Raw genomic sequence first — 22,028 nt, forward strand, 5'->3', positions numbered from 1 at the left:
GTTTATATGCAACACGGATGTATGGATCTGTTCTGCTGTACCTGTTGGTGGTGGTGTCCTATAGTATGTTACTTAAACGTTTTCATTGGAATGCCCTTCTATCAATGTAGTACTATGTCAAATTTATTTCACATTTCCTGTTTAAATACTGTCCAAATATGTCCACGTAGAACAGGAATGATGCTTGTTAAACAATGTCTAACTATGTCCACACAGAACAGGAATGATGCTTGTTAAACAATGTCTAACTATGTCCACACAGAACAGGAATGATGCTTGTTAAACAATGTCTAACTATGTCCACACAGAACAGGAATGATGCTTGTTAAACAATGTCTAATGCTTGTTATGTCCAACTATGTCCACAGAACAGGAATGATGCTTGTTAAACAATGTCTCACTATGTCCACACAGAACAGGTATGATGCTTGTTAAACTATGTCCACAGAACAGGAATGAGAACAGGAATGATGCTTGCTTGTTAAACAATGTCTCACTATGTCCACACAGAACAGGAATGATGCTTGTTAAACAATGTCTAACTATGTCCACACAGAACAGGAATGATGCTTGGAACATTACTATTCATACACTGTCTAACAGTCTCACTATGTCCACACCAGAAAAGGAAAGATGCTTGAAACAATGTCTCACTATGTCCACACAGAACAGGAAGATGGTTCTAACTGGTCCTCACAGAGGGGGACATTACTATTCATACACTATCTAACAGTCTCGATGTTTCACTGGTTCGAGGGGGAATGGGTTACCCTCGATGTTTGTTTATGAAGCTCTCAGGGAACTTAAAGAAACATCGAGGATACATCAACCCATGGGCTCTGAGGGACCAGTGAACAACGTATTTATCTTACCGAACACCTCAATGGTAATTTTGAACTGTTTGAAGTTTGAAAAACAAACTTAGAGTTATCTCCATTCATTCGATTTGCATTCGCAAAACATCGGTAATTTCCGTACATCATACGTGATTTAATGTTATTCGAGATAAAGAACTACTACTAAGAAGTACTAACCGAGTTCGGCATTCCCAGCGAGGTACATAGAAAATGTTACTCGCTTGTAAGCGGGGTACATTGAAAATAATAGAAGAGCGCTCAGACAATCAGAAAACAACATTTATGTGTGAGACAAGATAATGTCATTTGACTGATAATCTCTGTACTGACAGACTCAGTATCGGACCATGCCTACACGGAAAACACACACTGCTATTTACATAGAATCTGCAAGGTCTGTACAAAAATAGGAAATGAAACAGAATTACTTTCCCGATGTCAGACCACTGACCACAGAATCACTGCTACATCGAGGTAATTGGAGTACAATCCCCAATAGCTGGGGGTGTAAATCCAGCTAGGGTCCACACAGGAATCAAATGTACTGCCTACATGGTCCCTAGCATGGTAATCTACCTTCTGTCGCGAGCGATTTATAGCTCGTTTTAACAGAGTATTGTTCTCTTTAATAATATCGTTTATGATAACATACTGGTTTAAGCTGATATCTCTGATATAATAGTAGATTAATGTTTATCGTCAACAGGTTTTTGATTTCTAATTATATTGTTCTTTAACATGATGATTAATTGTTCAGAATAACTTCTCAAGTGTCCAAACATATGTTCATTGTATAGAATCTCTCCTCCAATGCCTGACATGTCTACTTGTAGTATTACATCGTTTTGTTTCAGATTCTGGAGAATTGCTGTGTCCCGAGATCGCAGAACTTGGCTCCACTGTCACTCTCAGCTGTATAAAAGGAATCGCCACAAGAGCCCATTCCTACTCAACTCCTATTGGAACTACCGCTGCAACTTGTGATTTGTCAAAAGGATACTGCATAAATCTTGGTGACTTTACAGCATCTGCCCTGAACGAGTCCTCTAGTTTCCTCACTATACCGCGCCTACTGGAGATACACGCTGGTGACTGGGCATGTGTTGTAGATGCAGATGACCCAAACCCCGATACGTGTAATGTAACTGTGCAAAGTAAGTACACTAAGTTCTTTCAAGGTTAGGGATTTAGGATAGCCTGGAGGTTACAGCATTCGCTCATCACGCTGGAGACAAGGAGTCGACTCCTCACATGGGTACAATGTGAGAAGCCCCTTTATGTTGTCCCCCCGCCGTGATATTGCTGGAATATTGTAACAAGCGGCGTAAAACTATACTCACTCATTTTAGGATATTTACGAACAATTATCAAAGTCAATATAGAGCGTCTCTGTCCTCACTTTAAGTCTCATTAACTGAGTGCTGCCAAGTTTGATGTGTTAATGATTACCTGTGCCACGTTATCGTATTGAAATTGTTGTGTACTTCTTGTTTGCATAATATAACGATATACATAGCACCAAATTGTAAAATTATAAAGTAATAAAGTTCCTAATGAAATGTAGATTCTTCCCAAACCCTTAGTTGAGGCGATTGATATAAAATATTTGAAATGAAATTATTTTTTGGGAAGTACAAAGCAATTATTCCCTGGGCAGTAAAAAATATCTAACAAAGTTAACATGAACATACACAACAGCTGACAAAGCGATGACATTTACCTTATTCCCAATTCCTTACTAAGTTTGGATTGTCATACTCGTGATATCATACCCGTGAAGATCCGGGTCATAATTGATCTTCAGTAACCCATGCTTGTCGTCAGAGGCGACTAACAGGATCCGGTGGTCAGGCTCACTGACTTGGTTGACACATGCCATCGTATCCCAAATGCTAGGATCTATGTTTAAGATGTTGATCACTGGATTGCCTGGGCCCCGTTTCACAAAGCTCTTGTAAGCCTAAGCCATACTGTAACATAGGAAGTTCGAATGCTACGAGGAAAGTTACGAGATCTTAGGCTCACGAGAGCTTTGTGAAACGGGACCCTGGTCCAGATTTGATTATAAACAGAGAGATTCCTTATAGCTGGAATATTGCTGAGTACGGAGTTAAACAACAAACAAACGAACAAGCTTCAATGACATCAACGTGTATCCATTATTTCAGAGAGTCCATCATGTCGAATAACAAGCACACAGAACACCAGAGCACTCATTGCTGCTGAAGAACTTTCACTGACAGTCTACGTGAGAAGCTTCTACTGCTCTGAGTCAGTTATCATTGGAGTGAAGACGGGGAATATCACAAGTCATTCTATCAAGGAAACTGTTACCAAGGTGACGGACAGCACTGAAAACGTAACATTTAACATGACGGCATCCCACTTTGGAAACGTGACCCTTGTGTTTTCCTGTGGCACCAAGAACCAGCACGTGCTTTGTGAGGGCATACAGTCTCTGGTTGAAAGTAAGAATCAATACTGCACACCCAGGAAATGTTACACATAGCGAGCACCTCTCTGTTGGCAACTGTCAACTGCTACTAGCACTTACAAAGATCGCTGTTACACCCAAGAGACAGTTATTGTTACAAGCCCTGTAAGACTCGCGAGGCGCTACTTCCCGCTACTAAGCTGGTTCCTGTCTTGCGATATGCGAGACGGAACCCAACTTACTTCCGGTACCTGTATCCGGTGACAAGCGTATATTCAAGCACCAATTTCCATGTGTGGAGCAGCCTCAAGTATATTTCGAGCCTTTGTAAGTGCAAGTATCAGTTCACAATCCTAGAAGAAGGTAAAATTTGCGACATCACGTGACTGATAACTGTAGGATGAAAATCCTTTTTTTCACAACAGATACCGATGTTCTGATTTCAGAGTTTAACAGATAATAACTGTGTCAACTATTTTAGCATTTTGTAATTTCAGCATGAAGGTTTTTTGTTTTAAACATATTTTATTCATGACAAAAGGATTGGGTAGAAGTTATACAACTTAGAACACCCTCTCCTTAGTATTTAAAAGTAATGTAAGTCCCCATGGTTCCTAGTATGGTGATCTACCTTCAGTTGTTGGCGATCAATAGCCTGTTTTTTATATTGTATCGTCTTGTATAGTTCAAATGTTTTAGATTTTGTTACTAGTTTTATATCTCTATCTGTGATTATCTAGTATTTTTACTGTCCTTCGTCGGCAGTTTTTTATAATATCTGTATATATATTCTATTTAAATGTCAAATGTTCTCGTCACGATATGGCTGAAATATTGCCGATGTGACGTTAAATATTAACTCACTCACTCACTCACCTTAGTACTTACATAGTATTATTTACATTCATTCTACAAGATGGACAGAGAAGAACAGAAAGATGGGAAAGAGAGGAACAATTGCAACAATTAAGAAAATCGTTTTGATTGACAAATATATGTTTGAAAAATTTAAATATGTTTTGATTTATGTGAACAGTCAGATCTGCATTGCCATGTAATAGTAACTCATAGGTTATATTCACATTGGTAACACTGCGTAAATTAGTCATCATGGTAGTTCTCTGTACCGTATTTAATTGACAGTCAAATAGGTAATGATAAGAATTTTCACAAACATTTCCACAAGAACAACTTGGGTTATCTCTTATACCAGCACGCAATAGATCATAATTCAATTGACTACACGTGTAACGTAGTTTTGTAAGGATGGTGTTAGTGATTCTCGGTCGCAAAATCAAAGTATTGAGGAGCAGTTTTATGTTTAATAACAATGTTAGATTTAAAAGAATTCAATGACACGCTCTTCTCACTTCAACCGGAAGTTCATTCCACATTCTAATTGTGGATGGAAAATACGAATCATACGAAAATTTTAATCGTGAGAAAGGAAGTGAGACATCATCAGAGTTGCGAAGATTATAGTTACATTTAGATGCTACGTTCCCAGGAACAAGATCAGTAAGGTACGATGCTGCCATATTATTCTGTATTTTGTAAAAACGACGAAGTTTGCGCTTTCTCCTACGTTCTGCTAAAGATTCCCAACCAGTTTCATAATACAGATATTCATGATGAGTATATTTAGGTAAACCTGTTACAATTCTTGCTGCTTCTAATTACAGTTGTTCTAATTTATTTGCTTGATATTGAGCAAATCCATCCCATACTTCACACGCATATTCGAAATGGGGTCTTATGAACATGACGTAAATTCTATTCAATACAGAGCGCATGAAGGTTTCTTTCTAGTTCAAACGTAATGCTTTTCAAAGCGGTATAGTAAATCGTTTCTTTGCAGTTTAATGAGTATAGCAAAGACCAACGTATTGCTCTAATCTGATAAAAGACAGCACGTTGTGTAATCGGGGCGGTGGGGTAGCGTGTAGGTTAAAGCGTTTGCTTGTCATGCCGAGGACTCGGGTTCGATTCCCCACAAGGGTACAATGTGTGAAGCCCATTTCTGGTGTCCCAGTCTTGATATTGCTGGACTATTACTAAGCGTATAATGTTAAACTCACTTTAGGGTATTTATATACTATTCACACTTTGCTAAGGATCAAATCATGGATTCAACAAACAACTATGAATCGGGGTCAAATTTGGTTTAAATATCTTGGCCTGTTGTAAGCATGGATCCTAGGTTTCAGTATGTCATTTCGTCTTATGCAACTAATACCTGCTATTGACAGGTGTTGTGTACTTGTCAAATGACTCGTTCCATGATTTGCATGGAAGTGCTTAAGGTTAAATTAAAGTGGCTGTTTGCCTAAAGAGGGGTTACCATATTATTATTTATCCAGTTTTAAATGATTACAATTTCAAATTTTAAATCTACGTTTAAGTACATTTTGTGATCCTTAGCAAAGTGTGAGTAGTATATTTTCGAACAATTATCAAAGTCAATATGCAACGTCTCCGTCTTTATAAGCAGCGTTAAACTAAACACACTCGCTGAGTGTGCAATTCATTGACTTAACATTGTCAGCTTCACTTGTTATAGTCACATAATGTTTTGTATTGTGTATCTAGTCAGGCTTCTGTCAGGTGAAGCTGTCATCACAATGATCTGTATTCTTCTTGCAGGTGTTCCTACGGTACCAACGACCCAAACTGCCGTCACAAACACATCCACAACGCAGCGAGGATCAACGGGTGGTGATCAGAACACAGCTGTCATCATTTCAGTTTCCGTTGTCATAACAATCGCAATCTTCACAATCATCTTGGTCGTTTTGTGGAGGAGGAGGAGGCAAATCAGCCCGGCGTCTCATCGTTCAAAGAAGTATGTTAACGTCCACTACGTGTCTAATGCAGAAGCAGGTTGTCAGGTGGATAAAGATAGGAAGGCCAAGAACGAGACGGACCTTCAGGTGGGCAAGAAAGAAGGGAGGGCTACGCACGAGACAGACATTCAGGTTGGCAAAGAAGATGGGATGGTCAAGCACGAGACGGACCTTCAGGTAGGCAAAGAAGATGGGAGGGCCAAGCACGAGACAGACCTTCAGGTAGGCAAGGACGATGGGAGGGCCAAGCACGAGACAGACCTTCAGGTAGGCAAGGAAGATGGGAAGGCCAAGCACGAGGCAGACATTCAGATGGGCAAAGAAGATGGGAAGGGCAAACACGAGGCAGGCCTGCAGGTGGACAAGGACAGGCCTTCAGGTGGGCAAAGATGCTGAGAGTCACGCCGAAGAAGCACCAGCAAGACCTGGAACTGATCGGAATGCCGGAACACATGATCAAAACTGTCTGACACAAAACATGTTTAGAAAGACCACATGCTCCACATATAGGAATGTGTTTTATTGATATGCGTGTGGACATGCAGCACAATGTATTCGAAGATTACACAACGATTTATAATGGGTGCCTCCTCTGATGAGGTTCAACCTTATGGTTTGTAATAACTGATTCAACTGTTATTGTCAGTTTCAGTGTTACATAGGATTGCCTTCTGTATTTCTGTTCCTTGGCCGTCTTCAAAAACAGAATCAGTTTGGTGTAAAGGGCAAAACAGCTGTAAAATCACCACAATGAACCGTTGAACATCATTGATGGCACGAGATGTTCGCAAGTATTCGTGCATGACTGTGATATCTGTAAATACAGCATTCTTGCACTATTGCCACGAGTTGCGATATGTGCGTTGGGCCTTACTGTAAATATTGTTTTTTCAACAGATTTGTAAAACGATTTGCTATGACAAACACTACTTAAGAAAGGCTTGTATTTGTTTGAAATTTGTTATCGATTTTGAATTATCAATCTTGAGAGTTGAATTACATTTGGATTCACATGGCAATATCGTACATTCATTGAGGTTATCGAACATATATTAATTATTCGGAGTCCTTCATAATCATTAGACTATGACAGTGTCCTGTTAATCGCTATGTTGAGTTGGTATATGTATTTAGTCTGTGATGGTAGCAGGGTCATCGTGACTGCAGCTGATTATGTGTCATATTCATGTGACCACGTACACATAATTCATTTGTAAATTCCAACACTTTCATCTATGAATATCACATCCACTGATATCTCGTGACGCGGAAGTCTCTATTATAAAGCAGGAAACACATGTGCTGTGCTTCGGCTTTGACTTTGATTTTGAGGAAGTAGTGTACAAAAGGTTCAAATATGTTCACATGACATTATATAACACATTGCTGAGGACGGAAGAAAGGTTTCTGCCTTTGTTCGTCTTGTAATGAGTTGGCTTCGTGTATGTTGAAGTAATGTAATTGTTGTTTAAGCACGGTTTGGAAGCGTATCAGTGTCACCGTCTAAAACAGTTATCATTCACGTAGATGATACTTTGATCTACTTCACAGATGCGTGCATTCCCATGAATGATATAGTAAATCAGTTCAGCACATCATCTCCATGGATTAAGGTATCATCTCCGTAGATGTAGGTGTGATCTGCAAAGATGTAGGTATGCTCTCTTTAGATGAAGGCGGACAATGCCGGACATAGCTCAATGTTAAAGAAATGTCCATTATATTGTATGAGGTAAGACCATGCGGCCTGGAGATATAGGTGGCGAGTGTTCGCGGAAATGAAAGTACATCTCCGTACATGAGTGTGTGATCTGTAGAAGTGAAAGTAACGTCTCTGTAGATGAGGGTATGATCTGTAGAAGTGAAAGTAACATCTCTGTAGATGTAGGTATGATCTGCAGACGTGAAAGTAACATCTCTGTAGATGTAGGTATGATCTGCAGACGTGAAAGTAACAGCTCTGTAGATGGAGGTATGATCTGCAGAGTTGAAAGTATCTCTGTAGATGTAGGTATTCTCTGCTGGTAATATTCTAGCCAATACCTGACTGTAAATAACCTGTATATATTTGGGGGAATGTTCCCATATTCTATGTATGTACATGTAAATATGTGTATGTTTGTTGAGTATTCTGTTAATTATAAAATTATATAACCATGATGTTTCGAGAATCTTCGGACCTATGTGGAGGACATAAAGACAATCATTCATTCATTCATTCATTCATCTCTACAAAGGTCTCCTGAGTGAGTGAGTGAGTGAGTGGGTGAGCTTTAATTATAACACTATTCCAGCATTAGCACGGAGGGTGACACCAGAACTAGATTTCACATACTGTACCCATGTGAGGAATAGAACCCAGGTATAAGGCGTGACGAGCTAAGGCTTTTACCACTAAGTTACCCTATTGCACCTTCAATATATAATGGATGCACATCTTTGTCTAATGTGTTTTGCAAAATAGGTGAAAGTCTAATGGGCTTTGTCATGTTGAGAGTTGGAGACAGCAAAACAACAGACAGACAGACAGACAGACATTTTATTCAGTAATATGCCGCTGGCCCCAAATACATTCATAAATATGATAAGAAGTTACATGCGTTTTACCAGGGAGACTATATAACGTTGTAGATTATCCCGGGTTTTACAAAAAAACATCAGAATCTCTCATTTTCCCAACATTATATAAAAATAGGCATAAATTATTTAAACCATTTATGTCTGTTGAAGTCATTATGTTTATAAAACTGTGTTGTGAAATAGGATGTTTCAAATATTTACCCAGAAACTTATTCCTTATATCTAAGTAGGCTTTACAATAAAGTAAAACATGTATTTCATCTTCAATTAAATTAAGATTATTTTTGTAGCAAAAAAGGACAGAATCTTGAATAATAAGGGACATTGTTATATCTACCGGTCTCAGAACTAAGTTTAAATTTACCGCATCTAAATTTTGTTAAACAATTTCTTAAATATGGGGCAATACCTAAACTTAAATAAGTTTCAACATTCAGGAGGGACTTGAAAAGTATATAATTAGAACACTTGGTTGTACTATGTAGGGATGAGTACCAATCTTGTGAAAGATTATCAGACAGTCTTTGCTTAAAAACAGAAATGAAACCATCAATATAATATAATAATAATAATAGTTCATTTATAAAGCGCATATTTCCATGCACAATGCATGCTCAAAGCACTGATGTCAGGACGAAAAGGCTTTTTGGAAAAGGTGGGTCTTTAGCGATGTTCGAAATGTTGAAAGTTCTGTCATTTCTCTCAAATGTCGTGGGAGATGATTCCATTCTGAGGCTGCAGCATCAGAGAAAGTTCTTTGACCAAATTTAACTGTTCTGACTTTAGGAATACACAGAAGATTATGTTTCTCCTAGCGGAGGGATCTTGTTGGTTTGTATGGAGAAAGGAGGTCGGACAGATATTGAGGTGCACTTCCAGAGAGACATCTGAAGGCGAGAATGCAGAGTTTAAAAGTGATGCGCTGTGGAATGGGCAACCAGTGGAGGTCCTTCAACACAGGGGTGATGTGAGCTGACTTGGGTGAGAGAGTGACTATTCTAGCTGCTGTGTTCTGAACCCGTTGGAGTCTACCAATCTGGGATTTTGTTGCACCAGCAAAGAGGCTGTTGCAGTAATCTAGTCTTGTCATCACCAATGAGAGGACACGGATTATAACTGACTCCTTTGTGAGAAGCTTTCGAATGCTTCCAATGTTTCGGAGGAGTAGGAAGCATGTCCTGCACAAGATGGTAATGTGCTGGTCCAATGACAGCTCAGGATCAACAGTCACGCCAAGGTCCTCAACACTGTTAGATAGTGGAACAGTGGTTTCGCCAAAGTGAAACGACTTGATGTTGGTCTGTTCTCGGCGAGGTGCTGTCCTTACCAGAAGACACTCTGTCTTGTCCTCATTTAGCTTCAGCTTGTTGGTGAACATATCTCCAATATCCTGTGAAATCCAAACAAAGCCAAACCAATTTCTAAATACAATATTCTTGATATGAGATGCCCATGTCGTCCGTCCAGATTCATCCAAAGACTTAAGCATTAAATATAACTGATGAGGTAATCTACAACTTGGAAGAGTTAAAAGTCTACACCAATATTTAACTGCCCTTGACATATAAGTAAGTTGAAGAGTGAATCTGCCACATTCACGAAGAACCATATTGTTGCATGTATATTTACCAACTTTTAAGAAATATTTACGTCTTTATCTGGATTTGTTCAATGATTTTACAATGGGTAACACCCCAAATTTCTGAACCGTAACAAAGAATAGGTTTAACCATAGCATCAAATACTTTTAAAAAATCCGCACATGACAGATAACCTACTCTTTTTTTATATCTAAAGATAGCCATAAGGGCTGTATTGGCTTGAGACGCAAGAGTAGTGTGAGCTTTAGTCCAAACTAGCCTAGGAGTGAACACAATACCCAAGTACCTGTAGTATGAGACAACTTCCAGACTATGCCCATTAAGAAACCACTTTTCATACTGTCTAAGGGGCCCGCTATTCCTGAAAACAATAACTTCAGTCTTATTAACATTGACCTTCATACCGGTGAGTTGACAAAAATTTCCAACACCATGAATCTTCTTCTGGAGCTGGAAAGCAGTATCCGAGACTGAGGAAATATCATCCGCAAACATTAGAGCATATAGATTATTAACATCAGGTGTAATAAATATACCACCGCCACCAAATTGCTCGATACTTTCCATAAGCTGATTAATAAAGATAATAAACGATTGGGGACTGAGGATGCAACCCTGCCTAGTACCTATACTACAATCAAAATAACTTGAAAGACCTTGAGATGTTCTGACACAAGCTGACAACCTACCATATATTGATACAAGGATGTTATAGAATTTACCACCAACACCAACTTTTTTTAGATTTGACAGAAGAATTTTATGATTAACTGTATCAAGGGCCTTTGTGAAATCTATAAACAGACAACAGAACCTTCCTTTCTTCTTACATGAATATTTCTGTACCATAGCTTGAAGTGAGAAAATGTGGTCAGTAGCAGAATAATTACTCCTGAATCCTACCTGAGCTTCATGAATAATATTCTTCCCCTCACACCAAACCTGTAACCTACTGTTGAGAATGGAAGTGAATATTTTACACACAGAAACAATTAGAGATACCTCTATAATTATTGGGGTTACTTTTTACACCAGATTTGTAAAAAGGACAGATAATGCTTTCACCCCAAAGCACCGGAAAATGCTGTCTTGGAAAATCTTGTTAAAATACACTGTAAAATAATTGCTGATAAAAGTCTTAGAAGCTTTAATAAAGTCAATTGCAATACCATCTGGTCCAGGAGACTTTTTTTGCCAGTTTATCAATGTGAAGTAAGACTTCGTTTTCAGTAATGTCACAATTTAATGTTTTTAGCTCTTCATCCTTGATGGACTCTGAATTGATATCACTGTCATACTCATTACCAGAATTCTCAGTTAGAAGCCCTGAGAAGTGATTGAACCAGTCTTCACAGCTTATATCGTACGTAGTGTCACATGCTGAAGTTGAACCTGATTGCTTTAATGTTTTCCAGGAATTCCTTTGGGTTGTCTCTTGCTTGAATAAGTTTCTCTTTTTGTACATCGAAATATGCTCTTCGTTTGCTGTTGAAAGTCTTCTTGGAAGATTTACGTAGGGTTTTATAAATCACAATATCCAAGTTAGTGTCTCTATGATCTCTTAATGCTTTATATTTCATATGTTTTAATTGTTCAAGTTCTTGGTCCCACCATGGGGGTTGAGGTTTGGAATTAATATCATGGTAACCTGAAAATATCTTCTTATTGTGGTCTGCAGCTCGCTGATACAGTTCAGTGAAAACATTTAATGAATCTTCAATATTTGTGTCTATACAGTGATATAATTTACTACATAGATTTTCAAACAATTCTTGGAACTTAGAGATAAATAGATCACAGAACTTTCCACACATATTTAGTCCATATTGATGTTGAATTACTCTCTGCAGAATTACTAGTTCGAGAATTTGATAGTACAGTTGGCTGAAGTGCACCAATCAAGTTGGGTAGCTGAATGTTCAGAGAGCAGTAAATGGGGAAATGATCAGACACATCACAAGTACCAACACCAAATCAACAATTCTAGGAAACACTGATGTCGATCCAATCATGTAGTCTACTAGACTAGCACCGTTATGTGTAACACAAGTAAACTGCCCTTGTTTATCCTCAAATAGTCTACCATTCATGATATGGATTCCAAATGTACAGCACAATTCCATCAGTTTTTTGCCAAAGTTATTATGATATAAGTTATCTTTAGTTGTCCTTGGCATTTCAAAATCATCTGAAGGATAATCATCAACATCTCTCACAATAAAATCAATGTTATCATTAGGAATGAAGTCCAAAAAGTATTTAGGTCACCAGCTAGAAATAATTGTTTGTCGGGGTGATCAGCAGCTATAGTGTTTATGTGATGTTCAAGGGTGTCAATTCCATCATTGTCACTATTGTCATACACTGGAGAGCCCTCTGGTGAAATATAAGTAAACATCAATAGAGTGTCTTTTTCCCAATGCAAACATTTAGTTGAAAAAAGTAGAACAACAGTATTCTGGAAGTGATCATAAAGCCTTGTAATTAGATTATCATGTAGCCATTTCTCCTTTATTAAGACGGTTGACACCGCCAAGGTGACGGCAGTCCATATGTTTACGGAAGTGACGTCACGAACCACGCTCACTCGTGTTCCGGAAGGCAGAAAGCAACAATGGCTGACGATAACAATGCGAACCGGTGTTGCGTAAAAAGCAAACAATGGTCGGATTATGTTCTTAACATGCCCGTTGAGGCGCGCGAACGATACGCGACAAAGCTGAAGTATCGGCAGGGCACTTGCTCTTTGCCTGACCCGTATTGTTTGCGAAACGGCTGGGTGGATGATCCGACAACATGGCCAGGCATAACTTTCACGGACATATATTTCTATCTGATAGACACACCAGGTCAGTTCACCCACGAATCTATGAGGGCCTTCAAGTCACTGAAAGCATATGAATATGTGGAAAGTGGACACGTTTATCCCATACAGTACCACAAAGTCGATGATAAGTTACCTCTGTGCTTGATGAGAACAAAGGTTATTCCTTCTCAGCGCCTACGTGAGAAACCACACCAGCCATGGGTCTGCATCGACAAGGCACATGGAACAGTGTACTGTGCACATTGCACATGTATGGCAGGGTATGTAATTATATCTGTTACGAAATAATAAATCATCTGAGTTTATTTTGTAGTTTAATTTTAACTGTATTTTAAAACCTGTTAACTATCTATTTGTCATAATACCCAAATTATGATTTTTAAAGCAAATATGTAAAAAAGCTATTTGTCACATTGCTATACATCATTATAATTTTTCAGACTAGGGGAGGTTTGCAGTCACATAGCAGCACTGCTGTTTAAGGTGGATATGGCAGTGCGAGCTGGACTTACATCAAAGGCATGCACAAGTGATGCCTGCAAGTGGAATTCTGCTCATAGAAAAGAGGAGTGTACAAATTGAAGCAGTATGCATTCTTATGAAATATTACAAGAAGGATAATATTAAATACCATACAATACTTTTGCATTATCATATCATATCTTTATCTTCTTTATCCATATTAACCTGTATCGTATGTTCAGATTACCTGGATATGTAGATGTTTATTTAAGATTACTATGATATTTGCTATGTTTATATGATGTTCCCTGTATAACTTGTAAATATGTCTGGTGTCTGTTCTCGAATTCACTGTAATATACACACATATATATATATTGTTTTTGCAGCTTCATACAGTCCCGATATGTGAGGTACAGTCTCTTTTTGGACGGAAAAAAACAGTTGAGACTGTGTCAGCTAATGGTCGAGCACCACTTCCTGATATAGAAACCCTACGGTCACTGAAAGCTGTCTGCCCTATAACCGTGTTTTTCAAGACCATACCCCCACTGGATGAAGAAGAAACAGACAGTGCGGATGAAGATGAGGATATGCAGTCATTCCCACCTCCACTTACAAGTCTAAAATGTAATCCTGATGACTTGAAAAATGAAGACAAATTGGTTTCTCTTTGTAAAAAAAAATGGAATCAGTATCACTTTGAGCCTGCCCAAATACAAAATCTGGAAGAAGTTACTAGAAACCAATCAATTAGTCCGTTGTGGTATGAACACAGGAAAGGCGGTATCACTGGGACTAAAGCTCATGCCGTCCTGGTTATGAAAGACACCAAGGATCCCACCAACACGGTCAACAGTATTATGGGATATAACACCAAAGACCTTACTAAAATTAATGCAGTTGCATGGGGCATAGACAATGAAGACAAGGCTCGCAAATGTTACTCAAAGCATCAGTCTGGACACCATAGAGACTTTAAATGTAGGTCTGCTGGAATATTGATCAGTTCCACTAAGCCATATATTGGCGCTTCCAGTGATGGAATTGTTACATGTGATTGTTGTGGGAAAGGCTGTCTTGAAGTCAAATGTCCATACAAGCACAGAGACTCGGATATCACCACTGCAACTAAGGATCAAGGCTTCTGTTTGGATGATAACTTCATGTTGAAGAAAGGACATAAATATTACACTCAGGTTCAATTGCAAATGTATGTGCATGATGTAAGTTACTGTGATTTTGTGGTTTATACCAATATAGACATGGTGATTGCACGAATACCTCGGGACATTGATTTTTGTGCCAAGCTAGTTTCCAAATGTGGAAAATTCTTTTTTAAACATGTTCTTCCCGAACTCGTTTCTCGCAGAATTGAGAATTCCAGGCCAAATATGGATTGTGACACTAATACAGAGGAAGCTGACCACAATGTTTGGTGTTTGTGTCAGTAAGAAGAGTATGGACTAATGATCATGTGTGAGGGTGTTAACTGTTCGTACACATGGTTCCACTATCCTCGTGTGAGCATCCGTCGAAAACCAAAAGGATCCTGGTTTTGCCCAAGCTGTGTTATGGGTTGAAATATAAACTCAAATTGTATATCGAATACACAATGTGTTTCATTTACAAAATGTAGTCAACCTACAAAAATACATGTGTACTACTTTAATGCGTCCATGAAATCATTTGTACAGCTCATGTCCTCTTAATATCATACAGCTGTAACTCAATGCATATGTCACTTTATCCAGAATGTTTGTGAAATCCATTATATTTCAATTATTAAGTGTCATGTTTCGCAAATGACAATATCACAGTATGAGAATATTTGGACATATATTTGAACACATATCCTTGTCTGGCATTCTTGGAGAGGTGGGGTAGCCTAATGGGTTAAAGTGTTGGCTCGTCACGCCGAAGACCTGGGTTCGAATCCCCACATGGGTACAATGTGTGAAGCCCATTTCTGGTGTCCCCCGCCGTGATGTTGCTGGAATATTGCTAAAAGCGGCGTAAAACCGAACTCAGTCAATCAGTCAGTCTGGCATTCTTCTCATTCCACAAGTTTTGGAAGTAGATTGGTGATTGAGACTATGCTATCAGTGTGGGGAACAGTGTTGATGTTCATTGTGGTACTTATAATTTTAAAGTTTTTCAGTCTTTCAATGGCCCTCTCAACATGTATTCTCACTCTTGATAGTCTCCGTCCAGTTTCAATCTCTTTCGGGCTAAGTTGTGATTTCCCCTTTGTAAATGCTGGAATAGCAATCTGTGCTCAACATGCAGATAGTTCATCCGAAATAAAAAGTCCACGGTCCGCTAAAACCAAATCACCATGCTCCAATGGCTGCAAAAATCCAGATCGCTGTGTTATCACCTTGTCGGATACCCTGCCACCAAATGCCCTTGACACAAAAGTAATTGTTCCATTTGGACATATGCCTACAAGAACCTTGACAGTGTTGTGGCTCTTGTAGTTTGACCAGGTCATTGCCCGGGCTGTAAAATGACCGGGTCTCTCCACAAAAATTTCAAAACAGTCAATGATAACCCTACATTTTTTATAACTGTCTTTAATTACCTTGGGCATAAACTTAACAATTTCTTCTTTCTCTGGCCAGTTAACTAAGAAGGACAACTTCTTTGCTAGGGGAGGCAGGGCACTGTTCATGAGATGGCTCACATGTTGTTTGGAAACTCCAAATCTGTAGGCCAGGTCCTCATTGACTAATCCAAGTCGTAGCTTCATCAACACAAGCATCATGACACTGGCAGGACTGAGCTGCATTGATGTGGGTAGCACAGAAGCACAGAACTGAACCAGCCACAGAAACATTGCATGTTTTTTACGCCAATGTAAAAAACAGTTCTTGCATCCCTCTTGTCACCTGCAAGAAATGAATCGCCAAACTTATTCTTTTCAAGTTTTTGTCGTGTGTCTCTCAACTCCTCTTGTAAAGTTCCCACTTCTTGAAGCAGCTGTTTGTTCTCCGTTTGTAGTCTCAGGATCTTCTGAAGACACAGGTCATGGATATCTGCTGAGAGAAAATTATTTGTGTAAATATCCTGTTGAAGTAACATACCGGTAATTGGACGTGTTAGGCTCAAATAATATTTTGCAGGTGTCTACCATAACTGTATCTGGAAAGTTTTGTAACCACCCTGTAGCATAGATCAAAGCTACTTTTGTATGTGTTTTTATAAGAAGGAATACAAATGTAGTTGTAATGAATGGAAATTCAATGCCATTTAGAGATTCTTTTAACTGTAGAGGCATGTGTTGTTGTAGTTGACAAGGAAGGTTTGGAGTAGTGTTTATTTAACATTCATGACTGGCAGGTGAGGCAGACTAGTGATCTTTCCTGATTATGGCATGGACTGAGTGACAATATGTAACTAAGCAAACAGGATGTGAGGGATTATTTATCTGCCTTGTATTGTTTGAAAATGTGTGGAAGTGAATAAAACAAACATGCCTCCTTACAAGTCATATTTTGTGTTTGTTGTTGGTTTGCATAAAGACTTGAGTTTTTGCATTACTTCCCTGCTTGAAAAACTTACGACTTACAGTATCGGGTTAAAGTGAGGTATGAAGTCTGGATTGTGAATATGGTACTTTCCACAAATGATTTAACAAATTAAAGGTTGTGTTCTTGTCTCTTTATACAACCCAAAATACTCACTTACATAATTCAGAATGCTTAGTTATAGCATACATACTAGCTATTATAATTATATTGTCTTTTTCCTGGAATACCTTTGTTTGGTGAGAGTTCATTTTCTTTTTCCTCCTCTACTGGGGCGCTGCTGTTAAGTGACATTTCCATGAGAATAGAAACAACATCTTTTTTTCGCGAAGGTCCATTTCCTTTCTCCCCTTTTCATCAACCCGCCTTTGAGCCCTTAGAAATCTTTGCTTTTTTGCTTCAGGGGTGGCCAGTGATGTGGACTAATATCCTATATTCAGATGTGGGACAAAGTCAGGATCGTTCTTGTCAGAGCTTGAAGATCCTATGTACAATAAACAATGCAAAATATGATACATACTTTAATAAATAATGATCTGATATTTAAAAGAGTTATGGTATTTTGAATTGCTCAGTTATCTATGGAATTTGAGGCATTTTATAACATAGTTATTTTGCGCCAAATTAAAGTGAATAAATTTCTTCATTTCTACATATTTATCATATTAATACTGCAATTTATTTGGTAAACAGTTTAACGCAGGACCGTAATTACAAACATGTGGAGCTTGTGACAGTTTTGGTGATCGAAAACAGGACAATTATAAGTCATATATTTATTTGTTCAGGTAACCACCGTTGAACTTCTTAAAAGTGTAGACATAGTTATAGTATTAATCAATCTCATACCTGAAATGAAGTGATCCCCGCATACGCGATCTCCATTGTGCTCCGGGGTCCAGCCTTTCCGATTGATTGCCTGTAGCCACTTCTGTCGTCTGCAAGTTTCAGTCGGTATGCGATGAAATTTCACGCCTGAACCTTTCTTGAAACGATTCGCGCAGCCCACTACCAGACAAGAAATGACCATCTTATCAGGACACTGAGTGTCAAGCCAAAAAAACAGACCGGGAAGAGTTGTTACGTATGTAAAGTCGACGATCAAATGAGTGCAGCTTGTGTGGTTCTCTCGTGTTTATGTTTACCTTCTGCCTACCGGAAGTACTCGGGCGCGTCACATGAACAAAACACTGACGTCACTGTGGACTCCTATATCTCTCACAGCGTTGACTGCTCGAAAACCGGACAAGAATGCCGAAAATTCGTTTTGAGCTTTCACAAATGATTCGCAGAAACATACAACATCGAAATTATGAGACAAAGGTTTCACCTGAGAAAATTCATTATCATGTTTATGTAGACCACTGGTATTCCACGTCAAAATGTTGAAAGTAGGGCCATGACCATCGTATTATTCGTCGGTTTGTTTACTTCCCAACTGGCTCCGTCCTTCACCTTGCTTGTCAATTTCATTTCCGGGTCCAAACAAACCGGCCCACGTGGTTATGTTATTGTTTGTGTGGGGTAGTTCTTTGCGCGATCCTTTCTCTTTTACAATGTTTTGAGATTCCCTATCGTACAGAAACACTTGACCATTTACAATCAGCTTATTTTGTCTCATTTTCGGGTTGTTTCCTGCGTTCCTTGCGTTCACAAACCAAGGTGAGAGTGCTCGCCTGTCCTCTCGTATTTTCTGGGGGAAATCCTCTGTCACACGCTTATGTTGTGATCCCTCCGTCCTGTCGGTGCGTGCTCCTTGAAGATGTCGCTCTTATCTTTAGACGTCAAAAGTTAGCGATGATTGGAGAACCTGGCTTATGTGGATTTAACCGATGTGCTCGTATTATCACTATCTCATTGGCGTTGTCCATATGCAAGTTTTGAGACAGAAACTCGCGCACCTTACTCTCCGATTGCTCCCACACGTCTCACACCATAAACTAAGCCCCGGTTTAGTATCAACACCCCCTACTATATAATATATAAAGGTTCATCACAGAAATACCGGAAACCGGACAATTACGCACATGTCAATGAATATATCGTATTTTAAAGGTCTCACAAGTATCAAAAGCTGTACTCGTTTTTAAAATTATTCTTACCAAGATAAAACATCAGATAGTGACATCTTGGATGATAGACGTTTGAGTTTCCCTCTCATTTTCGCACGTGCATTTGTTGTCATTTTATTAACCTTTTTGATTGTGCTGACGACCTGGTTTTGTACACTTCCGGCACAGCAACTCGGTCTTTGGCGATTTAATAAAACCCATCAAATGCATCCCCACGGAAAGCGCATGTATATGCCTCCTACATACATTGGAGATATGGACAAAACTTTTGATACTTGTGAGACCTTTAAAATACGATATATTCATTGACATGTGCGTAATTGTCCGGTTTTCGATCATGTCACCGTATTTCGGTGATGAACCTTTATATATTATATAGTAGGGGGTGTTGATACTAAACCGGTGCCTAGTTTATCGATTTTCTGACCCGCAGTGGGGGCTTGTTGCCCAGTACACCCAATTCGTCCACAGCCAGTGTTTGTTGTCGTGTGGTGGGTCCCAGGTTCGACTCGACATCGCCACATGTGATAAGTAGGACACTCATCAGGCACATCCAACGCACTCCTAGCGAAAGATAATGCCTCTCAAGTTTTAGTCCATGTAAACACTGACATTTTGTTTTGTTTGGTTGACAAAAGGTGCCTATTTTGACTCTGTATTGGGCTAAAGAAATGCCCATTTTTTAGAGCTCGTGATTGACACGTCCACACACAAGCTCATCGGACCAATTCTACCACCCGTCTAGGTGAAGTTAGGGCCGAAGTGGTGTGTTGGGGGCAACAAGAACACGGTTCCAGGCTCCTAGTGCCCTCAACCACCAGAATCTCCATCGACACAGGGGCGCAACCCACGGCAAACAGGTTGCCCAATTTGGTCGCCTCTTGAGGGTTGGAGACAACAAAACAAGCACGCGATAAACAGGTGCAGCAATGGGGTGCTGTGGACACATTTTGCCCCGGGTCCACACGCGAGAGGGCTCTTAGCGTTACCCAGCACCAATCACGAGGAGGTTACTCTTCAAGGGTGCCAAATAAGAAGTTGTAGTCCATAAAGTTGTATTTTTCATTTTAAGAGAGACAGGGCTATGTATAACCACAAGGGTTCGAGTCACTGTGTGGATAATATTTTTTAAAACTAAAAACCTAGACTTTTTCAATCATATATTGTTGTTATATGTAATGATTAACATATATTTTGAATTTGCACGAAATCGGTGGCGAAATAAAGATTTTAGAAAATTCTACTGCTACACTATTATATAGAATATACAAGGGGTGACACTTCCGATGCTAAAAACGGATAAAAAACCAGGCATATAACTTGTGGTTCAATCAAACCATACGTTTTTCACACAAAAAATGTTAAACTGTATGTCGTTCTTTTACCTTTCTGCTCACCCTATTGAATTTGTCTAACTGCATTTCAGATTTGACCACTGACCCCTGCATTAGCACTGCCCTCTGCTTTGAACAAGTGTTGATGGCCTTCTTTGACACAAACAGCATATCCTATACGATATGATGGCATGGCTCGTTGCTTTACTTCCGTTTCCGCCATGCCTGTGGCATCCATTGTACGACCATAAAATGTCCAGGGAACCATGGAAAATAATGCTTTTAAATAAAACCTTATTTGGAATAGGCCCATATACAGCCACAAAAGGAAAAACCCAGCATATTATTAATCTCGTTCCTGTGCTAACATATTGTTATTTGCCAGACAAATGTAGAGCACTGTTTAGTAACGTTGGTTGTGGAGAGAATGGCTACTATAAAAAGTGAGCCTTCTTGCGAAGGTCGTTTCTGTACAAGACATGCAGACCCTTTTTGACAACAGCTACATTGTGTGTATCATGGGTCTGTGGCCTCAAAGATAATAAATAAACGTCTCTGTCTGTCGGTCTAACTGAAGTATGAACATTTATTTGAACACACTGGAATGTTTCGAAATTTATACCTTTTCGTTTATTTTTTAAAAGGGTACAAAGTAATAGGAGTGGTTGTATTGATTATTAATACACGTCTATATTATGGTGGCTGATTAGGGGCATCGCTTCCTCGCCTTGAAATTCGGAGGCGAGAAAGCGATATCACGAGACGAGAAAGCGATAACACCAGACGAGAAAGCGATAACACCAGACGAGAAAGCGATAGCACGAGACGAGAAAGCGATAACACGAGACGAGGAAGCGATAACGCGAGACGAGAAAGCGATAGCACGAGATGAGAAAGAGATAGCACGAGATGAGAAAGCGATATTAAAGCGCGAGAAAGCGATAGAGCGAGTAAGCGAGAAAGCGATATCACCCACAATTCAGTCCTGTCTGCACATGATCGACTACAAACGGGAGCTCAGTCGCCATTCGTAATTTCTGGCTAGTATTAAATGGTTTTCAGTAATGTTCTTGCCCATGAATGGCGTTGTATGACTTGACGTTTAGAGAATATTTAATACACTTGTAGACTTTCCTTTGGCATGCAATTTGCACGTATGTAATAGTCATATCGTGAAATAACGGAAACGTTCATTTTGTGATGTGACTAAGGGAATTACATATTTCATGACATGACTGGATTCGAATTGTCTTAACCAACTTAATCACACCAACAAATTGAATTATTTCTTTGATGGGCATTTTAGAAGTTGGGTTGATGAAGAATAATGACAATTATTATGGATATACAACTTCTTTATTTCTGTGGAGGCGACGTTTCGACATAGGTTCTAATGTCGTTGTCAAGCAAGTGATACATGAGTAACAAATTGAGAGAATATATACATGAGTTGTTATTACAGAAGATAGGGAATGAGTTGTTTATACA

The 22,028-nt window shown here is 39.1% G+C and overlaps 1 protein-coding gene across 1 annotated transcript; it reads left to right on the forward strand.

The window, feature by feature from the left end:
• Positions 1-6,530, forward strand: LOC124266271. The gene is made up of 4 exons (XM_046701089.1): positions 1-63; positions 1,712-2,011; positions 3,026-3,325; positions 5,935-6,530. Exons 1-4 carry the CDS (start codon positions 18-20, stop codon positions 6,528-6,530), a joined length of 1,242 nt encoding a protein of 413 aa, XP_046557045.1. The 5' UTR covers positions 1-17.
• The last annotated feature ends 15,498 nt before the right edge of the window (positions 6,531-22,028 follow it).

This window comes from Haliotis rubra, unplaced genomic scaffold (genome assembly GCF_003918875.1).
Source record: "Haliotis rubra isolate DU_JTF1 unplaced genomic scaffold, ASM391887v1 Scf1242, whole genome shotgun sequence".
NCBI classification, from domain to species: Eukaryota; Metazoa; Mollusca; class Gastropoda; order Lepetellida; family Haliotidae; genus Haliotis; species Haliotis rubra.